Here is a 21,828-nt window from a genome sequence, read left to right as displayed (position 1 = left end):
CAAAGAGACGGAGAGACGAAAGAATAGAGTGGGAGGGGGGAAGTGTGTGAAGAGCAAGCCCAAGGGGAAGGAGGACAGGAGAGTGTGGAGGAGACATCCATCACCCCTCGACCCCTCGGCTGAAAATGAAGACGGGAAGTAGGTTGAGACAGAAATATGATGGATCTGACCAAGATTAGAGGAGATATACTGCGGAGTACATGACTTATGTGTTGTTATACACTCAATGCAGCTGGGTGCTTAGTTTTAAGTCTAATATCAAATAGCTCTTTGTGTGCCTGTTGCAGTTTTTGTCAATAACACACTCTTTTCATCAGCTGTCTTTATTTGGTGGCTTTCCCATTGTGCTCACACATATCAGAGGCAGATCAAATCACATCCAAACTGTTGCTTCAGCGAGAAAACAAGAAAACTAATTAAATCTTCGCTGCATTTTTATTGCCTATTAATCCGTTCGAACAAGTGCGAAACTACTGCAGAGAAACGGGAAGCGCAGCCAGCTCTGAAACCGTTGATACCATCAGAGCCAGCATCCAGCCAATCAGATTTCCAAACGCTCCAACATATTTCTAATTTATCAGCTATTTCTTAGTTATTTATCTAGTCGTGTTTAAATATTTAATTGATGCATAATTAATAAAAGTCATGTTTAACTGTTCAATGCAAATTATAGAAGATGATTTGGGATGTTTAAAGGTCCCAGAGGGATCATTCTGTAGCTTAACACTGTAAATTATGATAGATTTTTATCACTCACCAGCCCCTTCTTTAGATACATCTTACTAATACCAGGGTTGCTTTAAATCTTCACACCACAGGTGGTGGATTTTGGTCCATACTAACATGACAGCATCACACTGAAGATTTGTCAGCTGCACGTTCACGATGCAAATCTCCTGTTCCACCACATCCCAAAGGTGCTCTGTTGGCTTGAGATCTGTGACTGTGGAGGCCATCTGAGTACAGTGAAGTCACCGTAATGCTGAAGAAACCAGGTTGATATGATTTGAGTTTTGTGATATGCTGTGAAATCCTGCTGGGAGCAGCCATCAGGAGATACTATGCATAACGACAAGATCAGCAACAATACTGTAGTAGGCTGTGGCATTTAAAAGATGGTCAGCTGGTACTACGGGACTTAAAGTCTGCCATGAAAATGTGGCCCACACCATTATACCTCTACCAACCTGAACATTAACACAAGGTAGGATGGATCCATGCTTTTATGCTGTTTCTGCCAACATCTGACCATACCAGTCAGATGTTGCAGTGTTTTCCCAGTCTTCTGTTGTTTGGTGAGCCTGTGTGAACTATACTCTTAGTTTCCTGTTCTTAGCTGAAACGATTGGCATCTGCTGTGGTCCTCTGCAGCTGAAGCCCATCTGCTTCAAAGTTTGTTGTTTAGAAGCTCTTCTGCATACAGCAGGGAATGCAGAAGAGCATACAAGCCTCACCGCATTCTATCTATTCTCCTCTGAGCTCTGACATCAACAAGACATTTTCAGCCAGAAACTGCGGCTCACTGGAAATTTTGTTTTTCAGACCATTGTCTGTAAACGCTTCTGATGCTCAGTTTGAACTTCAGCAGGTCATCTTAAATCCACTGATGTGCTCTCATGTTATTGGCTGATTAGATCTTTGTATTAATAAGCAGTCAAACAGGCATACCTAATAAAGAGGCTAGAGAGTGTGTATCTGTAAGCCATGATAAGGAAGCCCAGCAGTTGAACTAAAATTCTTCTTGTGCTACTGGTCAGCCATGTTGGAACATGTCTGAACTATTTTGAGCTGTTTTAACTACTAGTTGAATTAAATGAATTGTGTGCAGAGTACCAGTCAAGTTTGACAAACATTAAAATGTTCCACTGACTTTCATTAAAACAATGTTTTTTCCACACAAGTTGAACTTGTAGATTGCATCAGACCGAAGCCGTGGCTGGAAGCTCTGATAGGAAATCTTCTGTGTGTTCTTGCTTATTGCAATGACCTGAGCAGTGGTCAGATTATGCAGAAGTGCCTACAGACACTGCGTTTAGGGTTAAAACATCAAATCTCATATTCTGTTTGGAGGATCATCTGTTGTCATTGATTGGCTGTAACAGATAAATGGCTTTGAAAATCTAAAATCCGTCTGATAGTTTTTGTGAGACTTAAAGATCAGTTGTTAAAAAATTGTGGCCTTTTTGATTCAAAGGGGAGGTCACATCAATCAATTTGACCAGATACAAGAATTACTTCCAGCTAATTAACACCTTTCCAGTTATTGCAGCACCCTCCAAGTAGTGACGTTTTTTGTTTTTTTGATCTAGCAATACAAAGTTTGCTTTTGCTAAACTGCAGAACGGCTTTGATTGTGACCTCATTTCATGTCTGCCACTTTTCACTGTGATTGTGATTGGCTGTGTGTGGCTCAAAAATCGATTTGATAACTTTAATGAGACATTTATGAGGCTTGCTCTGAAGATCTCTGTGCTGGTTTTTCTAAAGATTGGGAAGAAAAATTATGATTTTTTTTTCTTTTTTCATGAGATAAAATGTGATGGAAATGCTTTGAACTCTGCTTGATCCAAGGAGTCCAACAGTACCTCGTTTTTGAAAACTAGGCACATGGTTCAATAGTTTAACTCCAACCGAATGGTGATGCCGGGGTGCTTGATGTGCATACATGAAAAGAATTAAGAGACTGTCCACAGTTAATACTCTTTATTTTCAAAACTCTTTATTATATGACTCTGGGTGGCTGGATTTCAGAGAAATAAAAAGGAGGAAGAAGATAAAGATGAATAAGAAATGACAGAAACAGCGGCGGGTCCTGTGCAGGCTTTTGTTTGTTTAGCTGAGCTTTAATAACAAATGACTAATTCTCTAATTTAAAAATTAATCAAAACCAACTCGGCTTTTAAGTCTAATTCCCTTTCTGGTCATCACTTGTATGTTGTATAATTATTTATAATATGGATACAAATTTCAATTTGAACAACATCCTTCTCACTAAAGAGCCATTTATCAAATGCTTTCCCCATGCAGGCAATTAGCTCCTCGTTGCAGGGGGCATCTATCACATTTCTTGGACTTGTTTTCCAACCTACTTGAATAAAACATCAGGATTTACACCCCCCCACCCCCCCCACCACCCCCCCCCCCCCCCCCCCCCCTTGATCTGCATTGGGACAGTGTTGATAAAATCAAAAATACATCATGCTTTAATAGCTTTTCACAGTCTCCGAATGCTTCAGGAATAGTAGCACAGTGAGTGAGGAGTGTGAAATCCATTTTTCCAAAGAGTGTCTCCATACGCGTGATTCACAAACAAATTTCATTTTAAATTAAACTGTCAGCTGTACATTATCTGTTTTAGACATTAACATCCTCCTTTCAGCTCAGCGTTTAGTCACTTGTGTGTTTTTAGCACTGATAGTTTTGCTACGGAATTTCTGTGTTCACTGGTCCATGTGCGCTTTACATTACTGCTCACATTTCCCACACTTCACCTCTGGCTCAGAAAGTCCCAACCAGAGGGTACATGTACCCCCTGGGGTACCTCTGGAACTGCTAGAGGGTAGACTGTGGAGTAGCTCAGCTAATTTGAAAAAAAGTTTAAAAAAAACGCAACACAGACAGTATATGTGGGCAATTTCACCAATAGGTCAGCATGCTGGAACTTTTAAAATGATGCTTCACCTTTGAAAGATATCTGTAGATATTTATACGGCACACATTACAGTGAGAGCGAGAAACAGGAGTCAGGAGCAGGAGTGATGCTAAGATAGCACGAGTGTAGATGTCACAGGGCGTGCGGGAGATTTATGAGCTCAGTTAGCTTTAGAGCATCTCCTCTGGTATAATGGCTGATAACCATTAAGGAGAGAAAAAATAAGAAGAGGTTCAATAGTAGGATGCTTTCTCTTCTCAGAAATCTCAAAATGGATCATGTTTTAAGTGGTTAAGGTTTTGCTGTGCTAGCGAATCAAGCTAATAAGTCAGCCTCGGGCATACAGCGGAGCTTTATGTAATTCCTAACATTGATCACTACAACAGAGAAACACGGACCTGTGACATGTTTTTGAAAATTCTTTTGAATGTGATCATAACATTTTCTGGAAACACACGTGAGCTACTGAAATCCTCCTGAGATCACAACAGTGATATCAGACAGAAATGAGAAAATCTGACAATAATAAAGAATAATTAATAATAATAGAAAAGTGATGATTTTTTTTATACATTTCCACTATAAAATAATGTCAAAATCTACGTACTAACAGTTCACTGTAAATTAATAAAAGTTCATCAAAATGCAAGAAATTAAGTAGAGCCCGACCAATATATCAGTCTAATATTAGACATTTGCTGATATGTCCGTATCGTACAGTGGCCCTGAGAGTCCAAACGGACTGCAACTTAAGAAAACACCAGCATTAAGAAAAACGCTGCAAAAGCACACAAAACACAACGGAAATAGGAAAAAAGAGATTTCCAAAAGCACAAGGGAAGTGTTTCTGGGGAGACAATAACCTGACGGACCAGTTGCAGGAACCAAAACATGCTAGGTAAGTATTTTTTAATCTGATGATTCATATAATACTGATGACGGATTTTTAGGCTAATAGTTAGGCTAACACACTTACCTCTCATCTTTTCTTTCCTCACAAAACCGATAGATCCTCCACTTCTGTGTCTCCCAGCGCAACTCTTAGCACATTTTGGTTCCTGCAACTGGTCCGTCGGGTTATTTTCTCCCCAGAAACACTTCCCTTGCGCTTTTGGAAATCTTTTTTCCTATTTCTGTTTTCATTTTTTCTATTTCTGTTTTCTTTTTTTCTATTTCTGTTTTACTTTTCCTGTTTCCATTTTTGTTTTTTGTTTTCCTATGTGGTGTTTTCTTAAGTTGCAGTGCATTTGGCCTCTCAGGGCCACCATAGTATCGGCATTTATATTGACCAATAAGCAAAAAAACTAAAAAGTTAAAGTAAGACAGGAGAAATACTCTTCAACCATGTATTAGTGACAATAAAACAAAATTAATTTTAAAATGAATTGTTGTATTATTCTAGTAAATAATTACACATAACAAATGTTAGGGGAAATCTGCTTATATTTCACGTGTCTACAAGAAAGCATATCAGAAAATTGTTATTGGTCTGAAAAAATCCAATGTCAGTTGAGCTCTAAAGTGGAGTGTCTAATCACCATTTAATATGTCGAATGAAACCTACACTCACATAAAACTACGCAACGTTAGCTCAAGAGAGAGGGAGAAAATGACACCAGCTGGCAGGACGGGTTAAACGATGCCCCTCTCTAACAGTTCATGCAAGCACAGGGTCAGCATGGGCATGCTTATGCTGTGAAGGATTTGCTTGCTCACGTCTGTTGTAATTGTAACTTGAACATGTTTGACAAAAATACGTTTTTTTTCTGTGCTGGAAAGAAACCAGATCAGTTAAAGGACGATCTCAGGTGTGACTGCAGTGTAAAGAGGAAAAGCTTCGTTCCTGACAAATCTGTTAAAAAAAGCCTCAGTACATGTTTTTCCTAAATAAAATGCAAGCATAACAATACATTTCCCCCCCGAAGCCATTAGGTTGCTTCTGTCATACTCATTTCAAACACAGAGCCTGATAAACATCAGCGTTACCGTGTGAGCAATTGCTTCACTGTAAAGCTCTTCCTTCATAAAATCCAAGCCTCTGACCAGATATATACAGATAAGAACCAATGTGAGCTGACGGGCTGTTTTCATTCTCAGAAAAAAAAAAACAGGCACCTAATAAGCTCTCAATCGTTGAATTTTGTGCACGTTAGCACGTTATGGTTGTGATATGGTCTGGGAACATGTGGGTAATAGTCACAAACTAAGGCTACGTTCACACTGCAGGTCTTAATGCTCAATTCAGATTTTTTGATCAAATCCGATTTTTTGTCTGCTCGTTCACACTACAAATAAAATGCGAAAGCAAACGCGCTCTAGTGTGAACGCTCAAAGCGGCCGCATGCGCAAAAGAAGACGTCACACACAACGCGGTGTGTTTAGACCCAGAGCAAACAATATTGTTTGACAGATGGCCGTTAATATAAAGACTTCGGACTTTACGTTTCCCAATTTTTGCTTTAAGTTATTTTGTTATTTACATAATAATGTAGATAACCTAATAATGATCCTTATTGCTGTTTAAGAGAGGAGCGGTGCTTCAAAGGATGGTTGCAGATTTCTGTCAGAATCTGCAGATTATACAGTACAAATAAAATGTTCACGTTTCTCCAACGTTGTCTTCCCAACAGTTTCACTGACATCTACACTGGATGGCCAGGAAGCGTTCGCGATGTCTTCTCTGGCGCTGATAATTGGCTTCAGTCTTGTGTCGGTGACGTAAAAGGCGGATTTAATGCGACCTGACCGTTCACACAGCAGTCGCTTTCTAAAACATCGGATATGTATCGGATTCAGTACCACATACGAAAGTGACCCAGATCGGATTTGAAAATATCGGATTTGCGCCGTTCACACTGTCATAGCATGATCGGATATGGGTCGCATAGGGTCAAAAAAGTCGGATTTGATGCGCTTTCACCTGCAGTGTGAACGTAGCCTTAAAGACACCTAATCCTACAACCTTGTAGCCATGAATTTATTAAGAGAGACCTCACAGTTATAAAAGATACGTCAATTGGTTTATAATGTGCAAATGAAAAATGAGTTATCTTATTTGAAGTCTGTTGTCTGTGTATAAACCAAGGTCGGGGCCAGTGAAAGAAACACTAACGTGCATGTGTAGTGAGCTGCACTCATGGTTCAGGAGCCACAATTAATATTGTAACACCTGAACTCCACAAGTTGAAATAGTTTGCTAAGAGAAAAGGATTTTAAATGCGCTCTAATAGTAACCACAGCTACGGTTAATCACAGCCACTTTAAATCACAGCGACTTCAGATCTTTGGCTGTGGTTGTGAGTCAGCCAGCAAAGACTGACGCAAGCAAAACTTTTTGAATCAAACCCAAGTCCGACAATATCTTTCAGCCCGAAAGACTCGATGACGGTAAAAATAATAATAAAAATTGATTAAATAAGATTAAAATAGAGAGGAAATAGTTTTCTTGTTAATCTGGAAACATTTGTTATGATAACTCAGATGATAGCGATGATGATCTCGCAGCCTGAGATCATCTAATCAAAGGCTGTTGGGAGTCCCACAAACTCGTTTTAAGACCAGAGGTGATAGATCTTATAGAGCGGTGGCCCCCAGGTTGTGGGATGCTCTCCCTCCATCATTACGTTGCCTTGATTGTATTTATTCTTTTAAAAATCAGCTTAAGACTCATTTATTTAGATTGGCTAAATAAATGACACAGCACAGCACAAATAAACACACAGCACAGACTTGTGCTGTGTGTTTGATTATTAATTTATTTTATGCATTTCTGTTTTATATTACTGTGAAGCACTTTGTGGTATTTATCCTGTGAAAAGTGCTATATAAATAAATTGATTTGATTTGATGATGTGTTCACTGAGCACGCATGATTTCCTCTGTGTTGAACAAAAGGAGATTCATTTGAAACCAGATATTTTCATGTAAAGACATAAATTAAATTGACAACAAAGCATGTTTAGCACTGTTGGCTCGCAGTGAGAGGTTCCTAGGGTTAAAAGAAAGTTAATGTTATTTGTCTCTGACATTCTTAATCTAAAAAAGTTTACTTCCTTAAATTAAAAACAAAAAACTGCTAATTTCAGCTCCTTTCCAGATGCCCTTCCTGACATAATTCCAAAGGAATTTGTGTTTCCTCCTGGCATCAAACCAGGAATCTTTTACTTAGGTTGGATAAAAGTGTAAACCACTATTGTGACAGTATGGAGTGACGAAGAGGACCCAAAATGCAGACACTAAGGAACGTGGAAGAAAACTTAACAGAAAGCGAGCCATTTATTAAGGCTGGGAAAAGATTACAAAACAAAAGTCAGAGGTGAAGCTAAACAATAACCTAAACTGGGGAAACTGAAGATAAACATAAAAATACCAAACCATGAAACTTGGTGTGGATACAAAGATACATGGAACATGGACAAGGGGAAGCAAAACTAGACACACTGCACATAGGACAAGGACTTTCACAATAAAACAGGAAACAGAGTGGAATGCAGACATGACAACACGAATGTGATAACATAGGACACACAGCATGAAACACATAAAGGGTGAGGGAAGCTTAAATACAGGGGTAGAAAACACAAGGGGAAATCTAATAAACAAATGAAGCTAACTTAAGGAACTTAAACATAAACATCAACATCCAAAAAAACTAAAACTTGAAACGCTGGGTCAACAGACGCAGGAACGTGACAGCTACACTATTTAGCCAATTTCTTCATAAAGTTTATACAAAAATAGAAATGAATTATTAAAAATGAAAATTTGCATATCAATTTAAAAAGCCCATGCAAGTGTAACATATAAAAATCAATGTGACTCCCTAATAATGAATAAAAAGTTGAACAAACAAAAACAAAGGTAAGCTGAGCATGTCAAGGACATAAAATCTATCATCAAATTTATGAGAAGGCCCTGCATTATAAATGGGTTTCTAATAGTGATTTAAAAGAAGCCACTGACCAAGTAGGCCAGAGTGAGTCTGGCAGGTCGTTCAACAATCGAGGAGCCCAAACAGAAAACGCTCGATCGCCATTTATCTTTAAACGTGAGGCTGGAACAGTTAGCGGGATCTCAGGCTGCACACAGGTCGGCACAAGAACAGCAGCTCTAGTGTGCACTCTGGAGCCAGGCCGTGAAGGGATTTTAAAAGGAGTCAGTAAAATCTTAAAATCAATTCTGAAACAAACGAGCAGCCATCGTAGACTCGTTAAAACTGACCTTGACGCCGCATCCTGAACAGTTTGAAGTCTATTCATTGATTTATGATTGATACCTCTTTAAAAAGGGCATTACAATAATGCAAAGATGACATAAAAGCATGAATTTATAGACAATCCAGATTTTTTTTTTCTGTGTACAGTGTGTATTTCAGCAAAAGTTAGTTTCTATGCTGGTGACAGGAGGAGGATGGGGGCTGAGTGCTGACTCAGTCTGTCCCCTGAGCCTTGACTTCTCTGGAGCACGAGCATTACTCACTAAATTTTCTCCAGTATGTTGTTACAGCTGTGCGTGGCATCGTGCCATCCTATAACACTGATAGTATCGTCTTTGCTCCTGAAACCGTTTGCTTATTAAAAACTCCTCGCGATCATAATGAAAGCAAAAGCCCGATCTCACATTAGTCCCAGCACTGTGTGCAATTCCATTGATTTGTTTGCGGTGCATCTCTACACCATGTTTGCACATGCTGAGCCCAAAATGCAGGTGTGCCAGTGCAACCAAGTGTGGGCTGCGAGGTTTGTGTGACTCGTACTACTGGCCGCCAGCACCCCTCTCTTCCTCTGAGAGAAAGGCACAGGCTGCCCGGTGCAGATAAAAGTGTGCAGATATTTCTGAGCTGTCCCGCTGAGGCAGACTTTATCTGCAGACTCTCCTGTTGGTTGTGTTAGTCGAGCCCTGGGTAATATTAATACCCCACTAATGAGCCCCTTCCTTGAAGAATCCGGAAAACAATCGGCGGGGATGGGGTGGGGCTGTGTTGGCGTGCGTGCTGAATCAGTCCTCTCCCTTGTGCCACAACTTCCCTACGGCTTCCCGAGAATGCTCAAACAAAAAGGAGAAACGCAGCTCCGATCACATTAATCATGGCCCGTGGAAGCACCGGCAATTGCTCCAGGCGCACGAGAACAAAAGTATCGCACGAGAGGAAGATGTGGAAGGAGAGAGTGGGGTGGGAGAAGCAATGAGCTCAAATAGGTGTGTGTGTGTGTGTGTGTGTGTGTGTGTGTGTGTGTGTGTGTGTGTGTGTGTGTGTGTGTGTGTGTGTGTGTGTGTGTGTGTGTTATATCCCCTTAAGCACACGGTAGGGAAGATGGCTAGTCAGGGAAGCTGTGTGTTGGTAAATGCCTAGTGCAGGAGAACTCAGCCATCTGTGACTGTCAGGAGTGTGTGTGTGTGTGTGTGTGTGTGTGTGTGTGTGTGTGTGTGTGTGTGTGTGTGTGTGTGTGTGTGAGAGTCTCTAACACCATCCTTGGATGACAAGGCTGTATTGATTAACCCTGATGGTTCCGTGTTGCAGCCGATCAGCATTTCAGTGTGTCAGCACGCGTGCGATAAATGAGCGCATGCGCTGTTGTAAGATATGCAAGTGCTTGCAAAGAGTATATTATGTAGGCATGTGTGTTTATCATGTTAATGGGATTAGGTGCATTATGCAAAAATGAATCATTTCATGAAATGATTCATTTTTGTTTATGCTGAAAAGATCTGTGTGCATGCATGCATTTCTGTGTGTGTGTGTGTGTGTGTGTGTGTGTGTGTGTGTGTGTGTGTGTGTGTGTGTGTGTGTGTGTGTGTTATGTGGCCTCTGTTAGCTCCAGATGAAGATGTCCGTCGCTGCTCTATCGGATCCCATCAGTATTCAGCGGCAGTGATGCCAGCCTTTTCACTTAAAGGGGAGCTGGGCACAATTAGCTGTTAACATTACATGGCAGAATTAAGCCCGGCCAGTATTCCCCAGGGAAATTAAACCACCGGCAAATCATTAAACCACAAGCTAAACATTAACAGCCATTTGCATTTTTATTGCACCTGAAAAGAATGTGCCAGGTCCGTTATCTCTGAGAGACAGAGAAGGACTCCTTATTTATTATTGTTATGTTGTCTCTCGTGTGAAACACAATGGCATTTATACAGGAAAGAAGCAGCAAAATGAGAGGCTGGAGGGTTTTTTTTTTTTTTTTGGAGTGTTATGATTACAAATTCGAACATGGCTGGCAGAGGATACAATGACTTGTTTGTTATGCAAATCCCGGTGCTTTCATCCCTCCCAAAAATAAACAATTCCAAACAGATGACAATTTGCAGAGGCGCTCAGCTGAGTAAGGCCGGCAGTTTGGTACTGACAGGCTCGTACCGTCTGCAGTGTCACCGCTGCTTGAATGAAGAGGCTTTTAGGAGCAGGAAGTGGATACAGTGCCACATAAGTGGTGATGAAGAGGTTCTGGGGAGAAGTGAGATCTTCCTTTCTAATCTCCTCTCTCTCTTGGGCAGGTGAGCGGGATGTGCGGACAAACTCCTCAGCGGGCCTCTCGCTCTGTCGGATCCCCTCCGTCCCAGCCTCCGGCCGCCGCAGCCCGTGGGGCTCAGCCGTCATCCTCGGACCCCGACGAGACGTTGGCAGACCTCCGCAGGTGAGGAAATCGGGCGCCAGGACAAGACCTCTTCCTATGATGAAGCGATTCTCTGTCTCTCCAGGGTGCCATGGGGGCAATATTTTTCCCTGACAGACAAATATTGCCCCTGACGCTGTCGACAGGTCCGCTCCTGCTTGCGCGCGATGCTTTGGCTCGGTCTCTCTCCGCTTGAGTATTTTTTTTTAGCACTTCTGATGCAGTAACAGGCTTAAATGAACAGTGTAATGACGCCCAGCGGGGGCTGCTGGCCTCAGCAGCACAATGGCCAGATTAATGTCAATTAGGAATAGAGACACTGCTCATTTTGGCCTCTTTTATTCTCTCCTTCTCCAGGGGGATCTAATCGAGTTGCTTTCGCTGCTATCAAGCTGAATTCCCTCTCTTGCACTTTCCCTGCCTCCTTTCGCTGCTGTTTTCTTCTCCGCTCACTAACAATGGTGTTAACTGACGTTTGTATTCTTTGCCTTTGTGTTTCAGGGACTTCATAACCAGCCTGAGAGGCTTCAGCTCCTTTTATAGTGGTCTCGGGGAGGCCTTATGCAGCCGCGAGCCTGCTCCAGTGAACCACTCCCTCTGCTGGAACGGGCAGGAGATGACAGACAGGTAAGGCGGGGGTCTGGTTTTTGTTTGCAGACTGCGAATCAGCACTTCACGGTTTATTGGCTCTCTCTAAATGATCGCTTATGCAAACACTTTGCTCCCATTCTTGAATTCCCAGCCCTCTAGCTTCACATCTAGGAGTGTAGGTGAACTGAAGGGCAAGTTTTCCCAGAGCTGATGAGCTTCCCACAAGGCCCCCCCACTCCCACCGTCTCACCCACTGAGTGCGAGTGTAAATCTTGACTTTGGCTCTATGGGATGTTATTAATGTCAGGAACACTGTCACCTTCTTCTCGCTTAGTTAATTGCCGTTTCGATCGCTCTCTCCTCCTTCATCCAGCGTCTCCTGTGCACCCCGCAGAACAGCATTCGGTTTCCACAATATTTCATTTCACCCCTGTCCTTTGGCTTCACACATCACAACTCTCAGCGCTCTTTCCGCCTGCACCGTCAGCTGGCCCCGATTTCAATTTGGCTCACATAGTTACAGATATCATAGGATTTTTAGGCTTTTAAATCATGTGTGGAATTAAATCAGTGTAGATGCACAAATTCTAGTATAAAAGCACTGGGGGATGTTTTAAGTTCCCAAGGATGAAGGAGAATAAGTTCAGTACTTCTTGCACAAAGATATAAAAAAAAAGAACCCGAGTCTGAGGAGGAGATATCAGGCTGGCAAGGGGGCAGAGCTGTCCTGAGGGGATGATTACAAGCTGGACCAAGCAGTGCGACAGGAAGGTGCAGGGGAGGCAGGAACAGGAGACAAAATGATGGAGAGATTACAGTGTCTCGCGGCAAGCAATTCTCCATGTCACCTGCGAGGGCATATGTCTGCAGATTCACTCTGGTGCATTTTCACTTCGAGATTTGTTCTGGATCATCTTCCATTATCTCCTGAGATAGGACCTTCTTCAGAGCCAAATGTGGCATTCATTCAGTGCATTGTCTCATGCAGATAAATTTAGAACGGGTGGTTGGGGAGGATAAGCACTGGAGGGGTCGGGTGCTGAATGTCTCTGATACTTGAGGAGTGATCTGTGGAGCTAAATGAGGCGCCTGTTATCGGGCTCTGTTTACCATCACACCTGGAAGCCAGATCAGAGGAGGAACACTTTTCACCACATCAAAGAGTGTTACCGTGCTAACTGTGATAAAAACGTAACGCCGTATCAATTCAAAACATTCCTCTTTTGGATCTACTGACAGTGTAAATTCATGTGTGTGTGATAATTGATTCAAAGATAAGATTCGGTGTCGACCGTGAATGTTTCATTTTGGGGATTGTGACGATGGAGACTGAGAGGAGGTCAGCAGATATCATATTTAAAGAGTTTCAGCTGCTGCCATGTTGATTTTTGCAGCCAGAAATAAGCAAATGTGGTCCAGAAGGATAGCAGCAAGACTGAAAGTTAAGGTTTACAAGGTGGTAGTGAGACCTGATGCAATGTATGGTTTGGAGATGGGAGTGACCAGAATGGACAGCAGTAGAAATGAGACTATCAAGCTGGGAAGGTTTGAACATGTGCAGAGGAGGGATATACTGGAGAAAAGGTGTTGAAGATGGAGCTTCCAGACAGGAGGAAAAGAAGAAGACCTCAGAGAAGATTCATGGATGTAGTGAAGGAGGTAGAGTGAGATGAAAACAGGAGAAAGGACATAAAGATAGAGTGCTAAGTTAGCGAGTTAGCTGTCCCTAGCCAGCTTAGCTAGCAAGCTGCACCCGTGAAGCACAGACACTTGCTGCAACAGGCACCAGCAGTATAACACAGATAGGTGGAGTCGAGTTCTAGGTCACAGCCCAACTGTAAGCCTAAATCCACATGGATGGGAGCCGGATTCAAGTGGCCACTAAAGGAACTGCAGTTTTTGGGGCTTCAACTCTGTTTTCAGCCTCAGTGGCTGCCACATGCTCCGTGCCCACTGTCATCCTTTAGCATTGTGTTAAATTATAGTTGTCTGAGAGCCTACAGCACATGCTATGCTAAATGTCTTGTGAGGCCTTGAGTTGAGTCAGATACGACTCTTTATGCTAACACTCTGCCAGCGGCAATGCTATTTAGATATATAGACACTTAAAGAATAACAGAGCCTAATGGGAAAGTTCAGAGTTTTAAGCTTGTATCAAATTTATTTTTAAAAACTGGTTCTACTTAAAGAGGTGAAGAAAGTTGAAGCATCACCAAAGGTATTTCCATTCTTTCTGAGGAAAACATGAATTCCCTCAGCAGATTTAATCTAATTGTGTAATCAGAGTCCCCAACTTTTCTTTACAAGGAAGAAATGCCATTAGTGCCAAACTGGGTCAATAAAAAGCAGAAATGGTTTGTCACACTCTGACAGACTCGACTGAATTCATGACAGCTGATGTGATGTGGTACATGTAAGAATTACTGTGGCCCCAAAGACATCATACACAATAATGCATATCTGTATATATGTTTTTTCAGTCACAGTTGATTTAAAGCAAATGATTTAGTACCTCCGTCAGCTAGAACAATTTCACCCCACCCTCAAACATTAACCTCATGGTCTAAAGTTAAGGCAACGCGAGCTTCATAGTCAGTGTCATGTTTCGTCTTTGCATGTAGGGTAGCAAAACCAAATTTTACGGCAATCCATCAACAATTTCTGAGAAAGTTCAACCTGGACCAGTGCAGACTGGCCAAGAATCGAGATAAGTCGTTTCAAGGAGCCATTAAAAGAGAACCATTATCCTCTCCCTTAGAGTCTCCCATGTGAATATGCTGTTACTGAGGTGGATGCTCATATTACAAATGGTCAGTGGTTCAATGATTTCAGCATATGTACAATAAAAGCTGAGGCTTTAAGAACGTTTGTACCTGCCATGTGAACGGCACCGTATGACAAAGTTAACGTCAGACTGTCGCTTGCAGCACTTTCTGCCGGTCGTGCACCGCTTTTTGAAACCTGCTGCGTTGTACTGTTGCTACGGCAGCTAGGATGAATAAAACGAGTGCATAATTGTGTCAGTTTTTACCACCATTTTAATGATACATTAGTACAGAAGAGCGGAGCTACTGATGATGTAAAGTAAGCAACTCCGCCCACCTGCTGTTCAAACTTGACATTTACAAGGGGTCAGCCAGTTGGAAGAAATCTGGCTTAATTTAGTTTAAAGGAAAGGGAAGGATTGAGGATTAAAGAATAATGAGGATTATGTTGAAGTTAGAATCATGCAGCGCTCCAAAAATAAAAGTATAGAGCATAATGCGCCCACTTTAATGAGACTTAAGTTCACCCACCCGCTGCTCCATCACAGCTGTTTGTATGAACTCTGAATTTTGTGTTTTCTCAGTGCGACATTAAAACAAAGGAACAGTGTCAATAATCACGTGTGTGTCTGTGTTTGTGTGTGTTAGACAAGATTCTTAGGCACAGAAAAAGGTGTTTGTATAAACGTGTGTGTGTGAATGTGGCTTGTAGTAGGACGTGTTCTTCTACTTCTGCGGGTTATTTTGCTGCGAGAGATGGCAGCCTCACACTGGACCTAATGGCAGCGTGGTAATTGGTGTTACATTAGATTAAGTTATCGCAAGCATGAGGCGATGTGATCAGCTCTGCTGGCAGCGAACAATAACACAAGCAGGATTGGATAACGAGCCGAGAGTCGACAACTGAGACTATCGGCGGTGAAAAACGGTTTAACGGTGAGACACGCTAAATTATATTGTGGTAAAATTATCTGACAGGCACTTATCATGTGAAACACTAACCTGCCTCGGCTTCTTATCGTCACTCAAAATCTCCCCGTCCTAATCCTCCCTCCTCTTAACCATATTTCCTCTTTTCCTCTGCTTAAGTGATCACACGTTTTTCCATTATTCATGTGATAATTAGCAGCGAAGAAGGGATGAGATCATGGATAATAAGAAGAATAAATAACTGGGGAAATGTAATTTGAGCTTAATGAAAAGTCTGACTTGGAGGAGAATGAAAGACTGATGAAAAGAGACGGCAGCTCATAGGTGTGTGTGTGTGAGTGTGTGTGTGAGTGTGTGTTGGGGGAGTGTGCCCACAGGGCTGTTTAAAAGAGAGAGAACAAAGGATGACCTCATACTTTACACACAAACACACACATGTGCACAGATTCTTTTTTCAAGGCCCCTTTTTCGCTCTCGCTAATCTACTTCCTCTAAAATAGTTCGTCCTTCATCTTTTCAAACATTTACAACAACACGGCAGACGACATTTACGCTGCAGCGTGACATCCACTGCGGCACCTGAGAGAGATGTCTGATTCAGGTTCACCTAAACGTGCTCGTCTCAGTCAAGCAGAATTAGCCGGTCTCATCCTTCCGAGCGTGCGGTGAGGAAGGGGTTAAACCCTTGGGACTGTCAGAAGTGAAAAAAAAAAAACACACCTGCAGGAAAGTCTCAACATGAAAGAACAGCTGTGAAGAAATCTACCTTTCAGACATCCCAGCTCCTCCTCTTCATAGTGTACACAAGTGTAAACAGAGCAGCACTTCCTCAGTCGTACATTTATGCATGTAAGAGCCTGCCCGTGTGCTGCTTCTACCTAAATATACCCTCACAGCTAAAGCAGGGCAAAAATACATCTCTGCTAATGTTCTCTCATTAACTTCAGATGATTAAAAAGCTACTAACTGAGCAGATAATGTGCATGAAATTAATCAGCAGCCAAACTTTACATGATAGTTCAAGATCTTTGGGGATGTTGTCGGCACCCTTGAAACACTTAAAAATGTCAAAGAAGGTGGTAATGTAACAGCCTGCCTCTTAAAGGCAGATGTTCAGAGTTAGCGTGTGATGAGTGATGAATTGCAGCCTTTATAACTACATTAACAGCATTAAGCTGTCTTTAAACAGCAGATCTTGGATAAATATCAACCCGCCTCTGGTTTTGTAGCTGTAGCTTCTCCATTGAGGGAAAAGTTGGTTCTTTGGTCAGAGCTCATTGACAAATGAGTTTTTTAGCTCAGGAAACTAAAATCCAGAAGACCTGAGATTCCTCTTATCAACACTAGATGGTGATAAATCCCTGTTTGTGTCTTCCACAAAGGTAGCTTAGCCTGAAGTCACTGAAGCTCTTCAGAGTTTCATAAACATAAGGCTTATTTAAGCATTTTCTTCCCGTCCTTTCAGATATCCTGGGCCCGGCCTAAAACGACTGCACCCCAGCTCCGAGTCCAGGAGCAACAAGCCGCCTGAGCCGGTCATCAGCCAGATCATAGACAAACTCAAACACATCAACCAGGTGAGCTGTGCTCTTTTATTTCCTTCATGGTTATAGCTCCGGCTCTGCAGAGGTGGGATAGTCCACTCTCCCATTAGCTCTGCTTCTTGGCTCACAGTTGGACACTGATTCCCAAGCTGCTGGAGGCCCTGCTCTGCAGCTCCTGTGGGGGTCAGCACAAGCCAAGTAAAGATTTTAAATAAGGATGTTTTGTTTACTAGTTTGCCCTTTTAAAACACAGCAAAACACTTGTGACTGGAAACTGTTTTAAAAAAAAAGCTCTTCCTGGACACAAATTCTCCCGCATGGCAGCCAGAATATGAAAGGATGCGTGTCCTCCATCCACAAAAGGCCCAGCTGTCATCAAGGCCGAAGCCCTTGTTTTTTTCCCACCACTTCCGCTGGCATGTAAACCACGGTCGGGGCAGGCTGGCTTTGTTCAGAGATGCAGGATCGAACTCACGTATCAGCCCACAGATCTGCTGGCACTTCCTGATTCTTGGTGGTTGCATTTGTAGCTGTCAACACTTCTAGCTGACTACCCCTCGCCCCCTCCCGCATGCATACACACATATGTGTGCATGTTAACACGAGTCTGTTTGAGCTTTAGGATGTTGTAGCCCTGTCAAGGTGGATTCCCCTGTTTAAAAGGGAACCTGGGAGATCTAAGAAGTAGCTCCGGACCCTTCTGCACTCCCCGCTGACAACCAGAGAGCCTCAAGAAAAAACTAAATTGAGAGGGCTGTGGGTTGAAACTAATTCTATCATTTACTTCCACAGTATTACTTCATTCATATGTGTCAGACGCCTCCTGCTGCCTTCAAACGCCACCATACCTGATTCATCCTGGCTCTACATACGTTGGGCAGTTTAAACGCTCATTCAAATGTGGGTCTTATTTTTTTTATAGCTTTGGCCATCTTTTCTGTGAGCTGTGAAGACGTTGGACTCACCAGAGAAAGTTCCTGACATTCACTGGGGAAAGAAAAACTGTTTAACCATTTTATTTGGTGCTAAAACGCAAAGAAAGCATAAAATGTCAATAATAATCCATAAGTGCAGAGACCAGGATGGATGTTTTGTGTAATAATTTCAGTGTAAAATCAGTGTGATCACCTGACTGTGCATTTTTTGCCCTTTCAGCCTTCTTTGGAGGAATTTTGTACACTATTATTATAAGTAGGAGTGAGAGCCAAAATGACCAAAATAAAAGCCAAGCTGTAATAAACCTGAATTATCCTGTAAGCTTAAAAACACAGGACATACCCTTTAATGTAATAAGTCTTTCAAAACTTCCTGCATCGGCACAGATAAACAATTGTAGCCATATGATTACAAGCAGAGCTGCTGCAGTGCAGACTGTTTACCATGTGGATCGAGGTCCTGATAGGCTTTTGATGAGATTTTGCAAGAAAATGCAGTTTAGTGAAATGACTGAGCTCATTGTGTTATAGATATTGAGACAATCCCTTGGAAGCATGAACTCAGTCAAGTCATATGTTCTCAGTAACCTAATTTCCATTTCTAATTGGCTCGCATGTTGCACTGATGATGTGGCAAACATGTGGACATTTATGGGGTTTTTCTTCTGTTTACACAATCGGTTAATATTTATGCAGATTGACCATTCGCAAGGGAGCTTTTAGTCTCATATCTGATGACCGTGCAGCAGAGTCAAGCGTGTTTCTGCTTCGGCTCCCCTTCCCTTCAGATCTTAACTTCAATGGCCTGGATTAACATCTGACAAAAGAATGACTGCACTTGATTGCATATTTCATGTGCAGTAAAACTGTTCATGGCTCACAGCCATGCTTTCCCTCCCCCCTTTTGTTGCAGAAATTGGTTTTAAAAATATTAGTGTAATCCTATCACCATTATACTTGGGCGTGCAAAATGACAGGAACACCTTGTAATGTTGTGCAATCTGCTGCAACAGTCCTGCTGTAAATCAGCCCACTGAGAAGTTTAAAGTATTGGAATTTTAGGGGAAGATGACTCACCGAGTTTATCTTGATAGTAATTTGTAATTTTCTTGTAACATCTCTTATCAAAACATATGAAACTAATTCGTTTTCATAAAAATAAAATTACTTTTGCTTTAGTTGGAGCTCTGAGACACAATAAAACTGCTAATCTGCACAATGTCCATTTACCTGACGTTGTTGTTAACATGGTAATAGATCTAATGTTTATTATTGCCACTGTGGGGGGGGGTGGCATGTTAGTATGGGAGCTCAACCAATAAACTGGTAGAGTGATGTTAATAATGGGCTTAATTTCTAGAATACTGTGGCTGCAAACCCAGCACAAACTCTGACCCCTCCACCACTGTTCTTGACAGTTGGTAAGAGATGTGCTCTGTTCGCTTTTCTCCAAACATGGCGCTGTGCACTACGGTCAAACATCTGCACTTTGGTCTCGTGTGTCCAAACAACATTGTTCCAGAAGTCCTGTGTTTTGTTCAGATGGAGCTTTGCAAATATAAACCATGCTGTCATGCTCTTTTTGGAGAGAGGAGGCTTTCTCCTGGCAACCCTTCCAAACAGGCCAGACTTGTTCAGGGGTGAATTTGCTGGACTGTCCACATATCTGAACGCTTCAGACCAGGAAACTGCAAAAACCAAACTGCTCACACTTGCTGATTATCAGTTAATGATCAATGATTAGCAATGCCTGGCTGCTACTTGCAATGTATTCAAGTTTTCACAGACTGCATAGAATTGTCCGTCCATTAGGGGCCAGACTTTACTCCCAGCCACAAATGTTAACCCCCTGGTTGAGCTAGAAGAAAAAGAAGGGGATCGTCAAAGTCCTTCGGCATACCTAACGAAACACATGAATGCATACATACTTTTACCTGCTAATTAAAAACAGTTGCCAGACTCAGTGGGATCCTTCCTTTGGGAAGCCAAGAATAACAATTTGCCAAATTTCAAATCTGAAACCAAGTTGTGTACCAAGTGACTTGGCAGCATAACCATACCCAGAGCTACAATGCTAATATGTTTGAAAGGATACCTGCCAACAGGGAAGGATCAAGTCGCTCTTCAACAGAGAGGCACAGCCCTAAACATACTTTCTAATCCTGCTAAATGTTTATTGAGTATACACCGCATTTCATGGTCCTGCTCTCCGCTTGCATATTGTAAACAACCACCGAGGGCACTGGAGAAAGTGATGTTGTTCAGTTAAAAGCAGTTTTACAAGGTCTCCGCCTCCCCGCCAGTTGAAAGACCGACAGTTCCAGATGGATGCAGGGCTAAAAGCAACTAATTAACCATGTGATATGAAAGAGTGGGGCCATGGCTCACAGATAATTACTTTCATCTGCCCTGTTTATATGCAAAGTGTATGAGGACAGGCCAACGGTGAGATAGTAATGTTGCGTAATGGTCCAGGAAGGCAAACAGCGGAGTGCCATGTTGATTAAAACCTGCAGTATTCACAGACGATCGTGCTCAGATGAATGTGCACATGTAAGTCCTGGATATGCATTCAGCTCTGCATGCTGGACAGGGGTCGCTTGCATACAGTCCTCTGCAAATCCTATAAGGCTCTTTTTCTCCTGTGCACATTTTCCATTTGAATGAACATTATTCTCCTTTTGGCTGGAGCAGCGAACATGATCAGCGGTTCTTCCAGGTCTTACTGACCCACTTTCAAACAGTGAATCGGTCCCAGACCATAGTATGTAAGACTGTGTCGTAAAATATACATTCTCCAAGAGCGAGAGGGAACGTGGGACCCCTCAAAAAATCGACTTCCTTCCAACTTTAATCCCTCTGATGTTTCATTCCTCGACTCTTAAGTGCTCCGTGACGATGGCCCCGTGAAATGCAACTATGCGGCGGAAATGTGTCATTTCTCACGTTGTCAGTGTTGATCAAAGTATCAGCAGATACAGAGACAGTTTGGCAGGGGACCCCTTGCCTTTGTGCCTCTGTGAGGCTAAACTAAACACAATAAGAAGAGGAAAAAATTCAGAGCCAGTCGCCTCAGCTTATAAAACAGCGTTTTCTCACGCCTGAACCAGTTGATGTCATGACTGAGCCGTAGCCAAGTTTAAAGTGAGCTGCACACTATAAATGGATGAGGAGAAATGGCTTTCTCCTTCAGTTATTGCTTCCCGACTTGGAATCTTTAAACAGTGCGGGACTGTGAGGAGCCACGGACATTTTTGTGCATGCAAACACTGTGTGTAACAAATTCCCGTGTGAGGTCCTGTCTGTATATGCAATATGAGCTGATAAAGACGAGAGTGCTCGAGCTCGCTCTCTCCCCGGCTCTGACGTCAGGTCTGAGATATTCTTTTGATGCCAGACTGGCGATTCTTCCTGGTTTTCTTGCTGAGAAGTGGACTGTGTGAACGTGACTCCGCATTAACACTTTCGTTTTTCGTGAAGTTCTTGCGCGCAGGGGACGTAGGGGCGTTAGCGCTCCTAAATTAGAACATATTATATTGATGATGTGTTCTTGTTCTGGGGGGATTAGTTTGTTTTTTTTGTTGTTTTTTCTGAACATCTGTTTAACTTCCCAGAGTATCAAGTTTCTCCTCTGAACAACTAATCTGGCAGGAGATGGTTGAGCTAGTGGCAAAATAGAGCAATTATGTGATTGGTCTTTGATTACAGAGCGTTTCATTTGTCAGATGAGTTTGCCATTTGGAGGGTCAGACCTCCTGGGATTCTTCTGACAGCCCCCCTTTTCTGGCTACATGACAC

The 21,828-nt window shown here is 42.3% G+C and overlaps 1 protein-coding gene across 2 annotated transcripts in view; it reads left to right on the top strand.

Moving 5' to 3' along the window:
- Positions 1-21,828, top strand: part of gpc3 (glypican 3) — a 128,392-nt gene that overhangs the window by 78,149 nt on the left and 28,415 nt on the right. For both annotated transcript variants that reach the window (XM_026187271.1, XM_026187281.1), the window contains exons 4-6: positions 11,147-11,286; positions 11,767-11,892; positions 17,017-17,128. In XM_026187271.1, the coding sequence (XP_026043056.1) occupies positions 11,147-11,286; positions 11,767-11,892; positions 17,017-17,128 (378 nt within the window). The remainder of the gene's footprint in view (positions 1-11,146; positions 11,287-11,766; positions 11,893-17,016; positions 17,129-21,828) is intronic.

The sequence above is a fragment of the Astatotilapia calliptera genome, chromosome 2 (genome assembly GCF_900246225.1).
Source record: "Astatotilapia calliptera chromosome 2, fAstCal1.2, whole genome shotgun sequence".
In the NCBI taxonomy this organism is placed as follows: domain Eukaryota; kingdom Metazoa; phylum Chordata; class Actinopteri; order Cichliformes; family Cichlidae; genus Astatotilapia; species Astatotilapia calliptera.
The sequence above is the reverse complement of the archived record's forward strand: the minus strand, read 5'-3'. Positions and strand labels throughout refer to the sequence as shown.